The sequence below is a fragment of the Salvia splendens genome, chromosome 13 (assembly GCF_004379255.2).
Source record: "Salvia splendens isolate huo1 chromosome 13, SspV2, whole genome shotgun sequence".
In the NCBI taxonomy this organism is placed as follows: Eukaryota; Viridiplantae; Streptophyta; class Magnoliopsida; order Lamiales; family Lamiaceae; genus Salvia; species Salvia splendens.
Window position 1 is genome coordinate 399,218 of NC_056044.1, and position 13,154 is coordinate 412,371.

General features: G+C 35.4%; 2 protein-coding genes across 3 annotated transcripts; one reads left to right on the plus strand and one right to left on the minus strand.

Annotated features, from left to right (window-relative positions):
* The first annotated feature begins 548 nt into the window (after positions 1–548).
* LOC121761967 (cyclin-B2-3-like) lies at positions 549–3,624 on the plus strand. Its single transcript, XM_042157684.1, has 12 exons — positions 549–720; positions 812–899; positions 1,048–1,183; positions 1,293–1,349; positions 1,486–1,534; positions 1,885–2,046; positions 2,130–2,270; positions 2,481–2,570; positions 2,664–2,885; positions 2,970–3,068; positions 3,138–3,316; positions 3,402–3,624. The coding sequence occupies exons 2-12, from the start codon at positions 836–838 to the stop codon at positions 3,544–3,546; spliced, it is 1,344 nt and encodes a 447-aa protein (XP_042013618.1). The 5' UTR covers positions 549–720; positions 812–835; the 3' UTR covers positions 3,547–3,624.
* A 111-nt stretch (positions 3,625–3,735) lies between these two features.
* LOC121761966 (1,4-alpha-glucan-branching enzyme-like) lies at positions 3,736–9,169 on the minus strand. Of its 2 annotated transcripts, none has more exons than XM_042157681.1 (14): positions 9,012–9,169; positions 8,331–8,447; positions 7,892–8,099; positions 7,652–7,718; positions 7,137–7,406; positions 6,020–6,926; positions 5,712–5,828; positions 5,563–5,625; positions 5,151–5,258; positions 4,745–4,846; positions 4,577–4,644; positions 4,391–4,472; positions 4,145–4,261; positions 3,736–4,075 (listed from the first exon to the last, which is right to left on the minus strand). In XM_042157681.1, exons 1-14 carry the CDS (start codon positions 9,087–9,089, stop codon positions 3,899–3,901), a joined length of 2,481 nt encoding a protein of 826 aa, XP_042013615.1. In that variant the 5' UTR covers positions 9,090–9,169; the 3' UTR covers positions 3,736–3,898. The 2 variants fall into 2 exon arrangements, with proteins under 2 accessions (XP_042013615.1, XP_042013616.1); XM_042157682.1 differs by having other exon boundaries at positions 9,029–9,163.
* Between the last annotated feature and the right edge of the window lie 3,985 nt (positions 9,170–13,154).

The window sequence follows — 13,154 nt, forward strand, 5'->3', positions numbered from 1 at the left end:
TTATACAAGGCAAAGATAATAAGTACTTTAGCTCGTGACATTATATAATATCGCAAAATATGTTTATATCTCAACTTGAGATACAATGATATTATATCATAGTAGTAGAAAATATCTTCATCGACAACCTGATACACAAACTATATTTTCATTGATTTTGGAAAAATATTTACATCAGCAACCCATATATATTTACATAAAAGAAACATTCAAGAATTTTTCCCACAATTTATTAATATATAAACACAATATATTATTATATTCCCAATAAGAAATTAGTAAGTGCTCCCATGATTAAATTTCATACTAAAAACAGTTGGGAAAAGAAAAGAATGCAATTAAATAATTACCATTTGCATAGTAAATGGAGAATTAAATGGAAAAAAATTGCATTTTGATTTAATAAACAAAGACTTAAAAAATGTTTCGGAAAAGTGCACATGGGAAGAGCGCTGCATCGAACGGCTCTGATTCACTAGCCGTTGTTTTCAAAAATATGATCCAAAATAGAGTAAAAAGAATATGAAAATAAACAATAAAGACATGAATCCGCTGTTTACGTTCTCTCCAAATCCTCCCCAACTGGATTTCTGGGATTAAATTGAACCAGAAACGCAGATTTCACACAGTACACACACTGGTGTGGATAAATTGGGAGAGATTTTGTCTCCATTGATTAACTAGAAACGCAGATTCTGCTGCGGAGTCCTTGATTTGGAGGTGGCCCTTTTTTTCTTGTTCATAAAAATTTAGTCTTGAATCTTGAATTTTATATGGGTTGATGATTAAAGCTTTTTTTTTTCATTTTCAGTAGCTGAATTTGAAAAAAAAAAAGATGATGAAGATGGGATCGGATGAGAATTTTCCAGGCGTGATCAAGCCTTTTTCAAACGCCCAAGGTAGTTTGAAATTTGAAAAAAAAAATAGCATAAAGTAAAACGTGGGATTCAATCTTTTCCAATTCTTGCCATGGGTGGCTTCAACTTGAAAAAAGTTGGAATCTTTGACAAAAAATTAATGAAGTGAATGATTAATTTGTGTTTATAGGGGGTTTGAAGGGTGGAGTTGGAAAATTTGCAGTTGGTGTGGGGAATAACAGAAGGGCTTTGAGTGTAATCAGTAGGAACATCATTGGAGCTCCTCCTAACCCTTGTGGTGTTCACAAAAGAGGGGTTTTGGCAGAGTATGTTTTTTCTTGAATTTGATTGTTAAGAAGGTGTTTTTTGTGTTTCCATTTATGGTGTATGTTTTGGTTATGTATTGAGTGAATGCTGGGTGCTGATCTTGATCAGGAAAAACGAGGCCGGTGGTAAGAACTCTGTCGGTCCAGTGCATCATGCTGGCACAAGGTTTGTTGATGGAGATTTGCTGATTTCTTAGTCCTTAAATCTTTATTTTGAGATCTTTTGATAGTTGTTAAACGATGTAGTTTTGGGGAGCTGGATAAGTGCATTTTGAAGCTCATAATCTGTTGTGTTGTTTTAGGAAGTTTGCTTCTGGATTGGCTGGAAAAGCACAGCATTCCTCACTTGAGGTATGTATTTTTTTTAAGAAGAAAGTTGACATTTTAATGCATTGGAGTCGAAATGGAATTTTATTTAGGTGGTTGAATGATGTGTTGTTTTTGGAAGAAAAATTCATCAATCAAATGGTTTTTTTTTTATAAAAGGCAAAGAAAAAAGTAGAGTGTTTAATACATTTGTTTTGAATTTGGATTTTATTAAGGTGGATTGAATAGTGTGCTGTTTTAGGAAGCAGCATTCATCAACTGAGGGTAGTTTTTTTGTATTTAGAGAAATATAAGAAGAAAGTGGAGTTTTTAATACATTAAGGTGATTGGATTGGGATTTTATTAATGTAGATGTGAATCATGTGTTGTTTTAGGAAGTCAAGCCACCATCAGTTCCTCGAACTACTTCAAGCACGAACCAGCCCCACGACTGCATTATTATCGATGCAGATGATGACTACAAGAATTTGGATGATCATGATGTGCCAATGTTTGTGCAGCACACAGAAGCTATGCTGGAAGAGATTGATCAAATGGTACTTCGTTTTTCTTGCTGATGATATTTGTATTTAAGTACTATCACTTTGGTTGCAGTTCTTGAACTTGTGGATTTATTTAGGATGTTGAAGTTGAAATGGAAGATATCGATGGGGAGAACGAGGAGGAGCCAGTAATCGATATAGATAGCTGTGATAAAAGTAATCCACTTGCAGTTACTGAATACATTGATGATTTATACACTTACTATAAAAAGATGGAGGTGAAACATCTTATCTCTTAAGTTGCTCGATAACTCTAATATTCGGGTTTTTTGTGTGTTCTTATTTGACATAATGAAATTTTATGCGAAGTACTGTTACAAGAAATTGCAAAAAAGTGAGCTGTTTTGCTCTTTTCTTGCCTCTCCTCGTGTAATGACGATTAATGCCTATCTCCATTTCGTATTTATAACTCTATAAGCTTCTTGCAGAGCTCAAGTTGCGTCCCTTCAAACTATATGACACGCCAGTCTGATATCAACGAACGAATGAGAGGCATCCTCATTGACTGGCTGATCGAGGTAAAAACATAGAACTATGTTAAATTTCGAAGACTAATGTAATTGCAATTTCAGTTCCTCATCAAACATTGATATAATGTTATGTCTGTATAGGTGCATTACAAGTTCGAACTGATGGACGAGACACTGTATCTAACTGTCAATCTGATCGATAGATTCTTAGCCCTCCAGCCAGTGGTGAGGAAGAAACTGCAGCTAGTTGGTGTCACTGCTATGCTCCTAGCTTGCAAATACGAGGAGGTTTCTGTCCCCGTTATCGAGGATCTTATTGTGATATCCGATAAAGCCTATTGCAGAAAAGAAGTCCTAGACATGGTATGAATCTGCAAAACTAGGAACTTGTCTTTTTCCACTAGTTTTGAACTCATTTTTTTCTGATGCAATGATCAACTTATGCAGGAGAAGTTGATGATGAATACCTTGCAGTTCAATATGTCGTTGCCGACGCCCTACGTGTTCATGAAGCGTTTCTTGAAAGCCGCACAATCTGATAACAAGGTTGGTTTCTTGAAATCTTGGACTTTGGATTATTGATCAGAATGGATGATTCTCGACTTGTTGCTGTAGATGGAGCTTTTTTCCTTCTTCATAATCGAGCTCTGCCTCGTTGAGTACGAGATGCTGTGCTTCACTCCATCGATGCTAGCAGCTGCTGCCGTCTTCACTGCTCAATGCACTCTCAGTGGATGCAAGAAATGGAGCAAGACGAGCCAAGTGCACACGAGCTACACTCAAGAACAACTCATGTAAGGCTCTACGTTAACTGATGGAAAATAGGATAATCAGTCTATATGCCATGATGAATTTACTCAGATTCTTGCATTTTTGTAGGGAATGTGCGGCGCTGATGGTGAATTTCCACCAGAAGTCGGGAACCGGAAAGCTCAGTGGTGTGCATAAGAAGTATAATACTTCCAAATATGGCTATGTTGCAAGAATCAAACCTGCTGATTTTCTCATTGATGATGAATACTGATTTGTATTGATTTTCTCATTGATGATGAATACTGATTTTCTCATTGATGATGAATACTTCCAACACTGTTTTATGTAATTTTCTGTCCAAGAAAATTCACTATTTTTGCTGTATATATGTTGATGGGATACTTGCCTAATTTTCAGTGAAGCTTTCTTGTTTTCTGGTATCTGTGCAAAAAAACTCTTGTTTCCGTTAGATGCTACATTAGTTGAAATAAATCACGAGGTGTAGTTTCATACACTTGTCATAAAAGGGGCATTCATTCCAACATTTAGTAACTAAAATACAAAAGTTTCATGTTTACTAAATCTGTTATGTTGCCATCTCCCATCGCCCCCCGTGTCTAGCACTATGCGTCATCTTCATCTTCCAAAGCGCGCGTTCCTGGTACTAATTCCTTAGCATCGTCGTTGCTATCTTCATCACCTCCCCGAGAGACTTCTTTGTTTGGCAGTTTTTCTAGAGATGCTTCATATCCGTCAATGTTGCTTTCTTTTTCTTCTTCTTCTTCAACACGATAGTAAACCTGCAACAGATGATATTTAGAAAATGAACAACTTTTAAAGAACACAAGAAATTCTCATTAGAAGCATACCACACATGTACGAGGCGGAGAGAGAACTTTGAAAGAATTGGGACGATTGTTAAAATTTGTTTCAGGAACACCGGGTACACCTTCGGGGCTTGTGAAATGGTCTGAATCATGAGCCACCTGTGAACAAATTCAGGCATTATGAAGCAGCATTTATCGATCATGACTTGGTAACGCTATTATCTTGTTCAAAAGGTGAGCTTGTCGAACCAAGGAGGACTGTGTTTCGAGTGCAAAGGGGGTTCTTACTCTTCCAGGTCCACCAAAGTCCCAAGCATCACTGTCCAAAGCAACTCTATATTTTCCAGGCAGGTCGCAACCAACTTTATACCTGCACGGGAAATGTGTTTCGAGTAAACCATAGTTATCAACCAAGTTATACTCCACTGAAATGGCAAGAGATAAGCAATTCGATTGCATAATAAAGGAACATACCCTTCGTACGTATTTTCTGGGTGAAAGTTGAACACAAATACCAGATCTCCACGTTCAAAAACAATGATCTGTAACAAACAATCAACCATCAAATTGGAGATATTTTTGGTACTGGAAGCTAAAAATATCCTGCAAAAGCCGGATATTGTTGCTAGAATGTACTTTTACCTTGTCAGCATCATCCGTGCTGCTTACAAACTGTTTTGATGACGCAAGAAATTTAAATTTTTCATCAAGCAAATTCATGGCTCTGTCAAAAGCATTCAGAAACTGCATTTACGATCACAAGTGAAAAAACATTGGATTCAGATACAGATATCTGGTGAAGTGTATCTAATATATCACAACACTCCCCTAGTGTGCAAGTTAATAATCTCAATCCATGTGATGTTTCCAGCATAAAAAAGGCGCAGAAGAGACCAAATGATGCAAGATCAAATTTAAAATCTCATAAGTTAGAACTTAAAACATACTATGATGCAGAAAGGCAAAACTGCATGGTTCCAGCATGAGATTGTCTCGAACAGCAGAACTCAGGAAAGCATTAAATCATAAAATGGGAGAAACATTGGACCTTGAATCTCAAATGCTCGGTATCCACGAGCTCCCACTGACGTCTGCATTTGTCATAACTCCAGCCATTGCCTTCTCTGGGGAAGTCAATCCAATCTGGATGCCCAAACTACGATAGGATATTGACCACGAATTCAGTAGTGTTATGGTAAAGAAGTACCTCTTACCATCAAAGCTAAAAAAGGTAGTATATAGTTGTAGTTACTAGTTAGTTAAACTGAGTCATCCCAACAGACAACCAAGACAGCTCTATGAGCTACCTATTTAGAATCAATTTATCTTCGTTAACCTAGCTAAATTATTTTATCCACAAATTTTACAATACTCATAAAAAAGAAGCTCCAAACCGAGGAATAGATATCTATGGTCAACATGCATCATTTAGAGGAAATTCTCGACTTTAGGCCACTTACCTCATTTCCCATGAAATTAAGGTAACCCTCTCCTCCTAATGCCATAGTTAAGAAATGAATCATCTGTAAAAAGGATCCACAGTTTCATACACTATACTTCACGGGACAAACAAAAACAACAATCTAATTGTACAAGACTACTGAATTACCTTGTGAAGGGCAATTCCACGCTCAATTACTGCAGACGCTTCGTTCAAACAGGACATACCAGTATACATATCTTTATCCATCAAGAGAAATGCAGTTGTTTTGTCACCAACAATAGCCTACTCATTACACAAGCCAACGGCATTATAAATACATGAAACTGAATTGAAAATAGATGGAAAGAAACCCAAGAACATATCTAACAAGGGCAGTAAAGGTAACATTGAAAAGATTGAGATTTTTTGTGCAAGTATATGCCAGAATGATAAATATGGGATATAAAATTAAGTTTAAAAATGGTTATAATTACCTGATCATGGCTCTCAGCATAAGCTATACACTTTTCAGTGTATCGCCTATTTGTCAAACTCCATGATATTTCACTCATTGACCATTCTTCATCCTTCTTATTCTTTAAGTAGTCAATCCACTTGTCGGGAATGGCCATGGCTAAGCGATAGTCAAAACCAATTCCACCTTCAGAGACAGGCCGGCCAAGTCCAGGCATGCCAGAAACATCTTCAGCAACTACAGTTGCATCAGGTAAAATGCTGTGTATCAGATTATTAGCCAGCATCATATAAACCACAGCATCAACATCTGTTGCTTCACTGAAGTACTCATTGTAGTCTCCAGAGAATCCCATGTTTATTCCATGATGATGATATAACATTGAGGTTACCCCATCAAATCGAAATCCATCAAACTTAAACTCATCAAACCACCACCTCAGATTGGAGAGGAGGAATCGAAGAACTTCCCAATTTGCATAATTGAATAGCCTGCTATCCCATAACTTGTGATATCCGCGAGCTCCGGTGTGAAAGTAAGAATCTTGAGTGCTTTGCCCGACATCAAAACCATTAAGGCCATCAGTGATATTGTTACTTGCATGGCTGTGAACCACATCCATCAATACTCGAAGACCTAAGCTATGTGCCTTATCAATTAAGTACTTGAGGTCTTCTGGGGTACCGGAATGGCTGCTCACAGCAAAAAAGTTTGTAACATGATACCCAAATGATGCATAGTAGGAGTGCTCCATTACAGCCATCAACTGAACTGTGTTATAGTTATTTGCTCTAATGCGAGGCAAAACATCATCAGCGAACTCCCTATAGGTATTGACACGGGGTTCTGAACTACTCATTCCAACATGCGCTTCATATATTCTAGGTGCTTCTGGTTTAGGTGGACGAGGATATTTAAACTGGTACCTGCATGACTATTGAAATGAGAGATTTTTTAACCTGATGTCTAATCACATTTACAAGATAGAACAGTACTATGATTTCTCCCAAATATATATATCCAAGACATGAAAAAAGTACTTTACCATGTGAAAGAATGGACCTAGAGCAACTAAACACCCAAGACTCTAGAGTGGAATGTGTGATTTTAATCTGTATATTTTAGTCAGAGTATACCTTTCTGTAGGTGGTGGGTCCCAGTACACGCCATCATAAGCGGCAGCAAATTTTGTAGGATCACGAGTCGCATACTTTATCCAAGCAGGAATCCGGTCTACCCAAACTCCATTGCCATGCTTGAATCTGAACTTGACCCTTGAGTTGTGTGGTATGGCTGGGTCCCCTCCAATATCAGGAATTCGGACACTCCATACACCAAATTGATCTTTCTCCATTTTGTGAGCAGCACCATTCCAACCATTAAAATCACCAATGACTTCTGCTTCCCTGGTCATAAACAAGTAAACTGTGAGGCCCGCCACCTGATACGAGAACAATATGCCAACGATCTAGAAAAGACATTTGCAGCATTAGTTGATATGCCCGCTTCACATGCAGAATGTTGGATACTGGAAGTAGTACATCTTTGAATTTTTACATTCCCGTGATTTGAACCATTCTTTGGTATGGTGAAAAGCATCAATTTATAGTTTATTACCATAACTCTAAATCTATGGGTTTAACAAACTCACTGTGCAGCGGGTGCCCATTCACGGTACACAATGCAACCTTCTTCATGATTAAATCCAAACCAATAACCTGAAATATAAACGTTCACATTACATAAAAAGCCACTTTTTATTATTCACAGATCTATACAAATGGAATACTTTGATCTCGTAAAATAGCAAAGGGCTGTAAATGTCAGTTTCCATTGCACAAAAAGGGCAGCACCATAACAGTAAAATAACAATTTCACTGGTAACTGTGACCTTGTGCAAATTCCTCAAGGCTTCCCTCATGTTTCTCGATGAGCCCTTTCCGATCCCTAAAAGTCCTTATTCTGTATTTGAAGTGATCTTTATAAGCTTCCAAGGATGGATCTAAACTAAAAATCGCTATGTTTTCAGCAGCTTCTTCCATCTCTACTACAGCCGAACTGTTATCAGTTATAACTTCAGAGGCAGAAGACATGTCGACCTAATGATAAGGTGAGAAAGAAAACATTCTCAATATATAGAAAATAGAAATCTAAACCGAATGGTGCATTCAAAAAGCATAACATCCCCAAGTACATCATTTTATAAACTGATATAAAGACCACCAAAAGTGTATGATCCACTGATTACTAGTATTCTTTTGGATCATTAATATTACCTTGTAACGGTTTACAGCAAGAGAAAATATAGATGGAAAAAATGGACATCATACCTTTCCATGTGCTATAGTATTGGACAAGGAAGTAGCTCTGCTATTTGCGTGTAATTTTCGAGAATCAACTATGAGTCCAAAAGGTTGCTTAGAAACGCACCAACCACTAACCGAGGCCTGTCAAATGAATTCGAGAATACCTTTTAAGGAACACAATTTAAAAATATTACTCCTACATTAATAAAAATCAGAACTTGGTTCATCATAGATCAAAATTTTAGCACTCCCTATATCTGGCTAATACAATATCTGCCAGCGTTTCATGTTAGTTACAGAATTGTATCACCGTGACAATTTCCTCACAGCAGAAACGAAAAATCTATATGCGAAACCCAAAATAAAGATACTTAAATAAAAAAAATGCTAAAACATTCATTCTGCATATGAAGAGAAACTGATCACTCATCTGCTCCTTGAACTATCAACCTACATCAATACATCTAATTACTATCAATTTCAACGAGAATCCATTCATAGTAACACGAAACTTAAGAAGTAGTTCAACAATTCCCCCATCCGTAAACCATCATCAAATCATGAGTAACTTCCGCCGCTAAATTTCGTAAAAATCGACTGCGATTGCGATCACAGGTAGCTCCGTTCCAGATTCAGCAATTAAGCAGAAAAGCTCAAAATTTATCAATCACATGAAACTTGAGAAAATGCAAAGCGATAAATTACCAATGAGGGGAACTGACGTGGAATCGGAGGGGAAGAAGTGAGAGCAGGTGCCGATAGCGGATTGCACGTACTGTACATTTCTTCGTTAGTTTACAAAGCTAACTGTAGAGAGGGATCGCTACAAGTCTACAATCACTTCAGCTCGCCTCTACCTGAGAAATTATAATGGCGCTGGAAATTTCTTAATGCCAGAGCAAATTTATCAGATTTGACATATTTGCCCATAGACATTATACGCATTTACCTTCTAACCTAAGTTAGAAGAAAATAATGTGAGGGCATAAGCGTCAAATGGACTATTGCTACATCCCAATCTCTTGGAACGTTACTTTAAAAATATCTTCGAGTATAGTGGGTCCAGAGGTGACGTGCCCCACTCTCCTAAATACTCCATCCGTCCCATGCTACTCGCACTTTTCATTTTAGGCCGTAAATTTGGGATTGATTTTTTTATGTAATTAAAAAAGAATTTTAGGTGTAATGAGACATCACTTAATAAAAGAGCTCTTAACTTAAACTAACATATTAATTAAATGCATTAATTCTAACTTAAATTATAAATAGTGTAAGGACTTTGTGACGAGCCGAAAAGCAAACGTGCGAGTAGCACGGGACGGAGGGAGTATAAAAAGAAAATGCTATTTGAGCTTTTTGTACCTTTATTTTTTTTAAATATGGTTTTTATACTTTTGGTGTTTTGTGATTGATTTTAAGGCAAGGCATATTCTTTAGAAAGATCATCAAGTTTGCATTCACTTATTACATTACAAATAGTATATCATATTGCATCTAAGTATTCCTATCAAACATCGGTAGTAACATTTTTCGAATATTTTAAGGTGATGTGATCTAATTCAAATAAGAGTGTAAATAAATTAGATCAATCTCTCAACTTCAAGTCTTCATTCAATCCAGATAAATATCAATCAAGGTCCATCTTAATTTACTTAACACACCAAAAGTTTTGTTTAAATGAGGCACAAGTTACAATCACGATCCAGCACAAAAATAATTAGACAGATCTATATATTTGGCCCAATAAGGCCTAAAATAAAATAAGCTAGTAGAAATATATTTAAGCATTTTCCGTAAATAAACATAGGAGTAAATCTTGGAGGAGAACATACCCGATATTTTTAATTTTGATTTTACATGCATACATATATTATTTAATTAGATATATTATTTAATTAGATTAATGATATGCATAAAGATATGAAATCAAAATATTAAGAAAAATAAGAGTAGTTTATATAATATAAGTTTGAAATTAAAATTATGTACCCATAGCCTATGTGTTGCCGCTGTTGCAGGTGAAATAGCAATTCCTTTCCAATCTTACCCTCAATATTGCTTTACCACAATCTTACTCTCAATATTGCTTTACCACTCAAGATTGCGCGTACAATTTGCTTTTCAATTAAATTTTGATGTCGTGTTTATTTTATTAATTAGTTTATGATTTCTTGTCCGATTAGATTTGGATTACCATTGAGATTAGGGTTGTTTTATTTGTTTCTGATTTGTTAAAGGTTTATGTTTCAACCACTGATTAAGTGTGAACGAGGTAATCATTATATGATCTTTTTACTCATCAACTGATTATGATTCATACATTTGTTGGAAATTACATAAATTAAGGCATGAAAGTACTATTATTAGAATAATGATAATTAAATACTAATATATTAACTAACTAAAATATAGAATATTAAGCGGTACCAAAAAGTAGTACTTCTATATTTTATTGTTGAAAGTCGACGGACACGTATTTACATGTTTCTATATGTAGCCTAATAAAATTTGGCTCTTTTTCTATAAGTACACAATTACATACACTTTCATTTAATTATAAAGTCTAATAAAGTAAATACCTATATTTATATACTTTACGGTGGCGTTCGGTTGCCATGACTAATATCATGAGACTATCCATCTAGGATTAAGTTGTGGGATTATTTTAGTTGGAGGAGGGAGGCTATGACTAATTATCATGAGACTATCCATCTAGGATTAAGTTGAAGGGTTCAATCTTATGAACCAAACATGATACATATTTAATCATGAGATTTAATCTTGTCAACCGAACACCCCCTACAAATACTAATTTTATGCATGTGTACGTAGTGACGGATTTGTGACGGATCAGTATCTCCCAATTAGTGACGGATTTGTGACCCGGTAATTAAAACCGTCAAATATTTGACGAAACCGTCCAAAATGGACCAAATATGATCCAATTTCAAATGTGAGAGACCGAATAATTCAAAAGATAATGTTTTGGACCAAAATAAAAAAAAAAAAAACACAATATGTTAAGGACTAAATTGAGACTTTAGTCTTCAATTTATATATAATGGCGAAAAGAGTGTTGGAAATATCAGTGTGGTTTTTTAATAGTTTTTATACCTTCATTTAATAGGCGTTTACATGTTTGATGAATTGTCTCGCTCGCTACATGCTTATGAAAATACCAAATTTCAAACACACCCCTTCTTGGACATTTTCTCGGCACATCTCGCCGGCAATTCTCGTTTCATCCAACTCAAGACTCCGGCCTACTCTATTCGGCTTCCTTTGTTTCGTGGTCGAGGATCACGTACAACATGAAAATGTGGAGATTGAAAATTACACAAAATGAGCTAAATCCCTTTCTACACATCTAATTTGAAGATGATTAACTAATTTGAACTTGGAATATTCTCTTTAATGCATTACCATGTATAGTTAGGCACACTCTAATCTCAAAATCAAGATGTCATTTTCATGTCTTAATTAATTGCTATCTTTTTTTTAATTGACAAATAAACATAAATTTTAAAGGTCGCACCACGGTGTACTCGAACACCAACTCTACTGCTTAGTCAACACAGGCTCACTCTAAAAATATATATTTTCCATTCCATTCAACCATTTTACTTTTTAATTTGTCCAAACCAAATTGTCATTTATTCATAATATATGTACCAACCATTTTACTATCTACTTTTTTCTGATTTCCCCCTAAAATTGAAGGGCGCGTAGTTGTCGAAAGTGTCAAGCATTAATAAAGACGATCGGTAAAACATTGCCGTTTTTAGAACAGAAAATGCCGAAAGTTTCAACGTTATTATTTAAAATGACAAGGGGTATTTCGTCTTAATGTTGTTAAAAAGTAATTATACGAAATTGATATTATAATTGATCACCAATCATTAGTATTTGTATCGATTTTATCTAAAATTTTCAAGTTTCCAATTCTACCTCGATATTTTGAATTCATAACAATTTAATCTATTTTTCTTATAATTATTTCTAAAAAATCCCACTAGAAATAATGCTAAGTTGAAAAAATTGTGATAGAATTGGTAATAGGATTGTTAAATGTCATGGATAAATTTTAAAAACTGTGATGTAAAGATAATGATGGTAAATACGTTCAGTAAATATCTTGTTTCTAATCCAACTCAAAAATCTCCGACCAACAATCAACTCAATTATGAAGTACTGAATTTATATTTAACCCTCGTTTCTATGTTTGTAAGATCAGCCAAATGTTGGAGTTTCGGACAGATTTAATTTATTTTTATGTATGACAAATAAAATCAACTAACAAGAAGTAAATAAAGCCATGGCTTAGAGTTAAAGAACTAAAAAACTAACTGATGTTATATGTCAAAAATCACGAGCTAATGCCTCTTCATCACAAGGCACGATGATAAACTTTTCAGGAGCTCTAGCTTCTCTGATGACGTACAAAGCCAAATCTTGTTCCGACAAAGAACCCAAATATCCCGTGGGCCTCTGTGGAAACTTCAACACAAATTATAAACAGGTGTTAACAACATATATACACCCCAATTAATTAATACATACCTTTATCACAAGTTTTTCCAATGAACTACATGCTTCAACCAACCGACACACATATTGGGAATAAGCTTTGTCTCTATGATCATCCCTTATATCAACCCTCAACTCTAGATGTTTAATATTTATAAGTTTAACCGACAAAAGTGCATGCTCCATGGACTGCAAATTTAAATAACATACATTAATATTTCATAAATATAGAAGAAATTTAAAAGAAAGATGATAAGTCCATTATTACCCCCCTAGTTGAGAGGCACAATGATTGGGGTTGGTCGCGTATGCAAGAAGGCA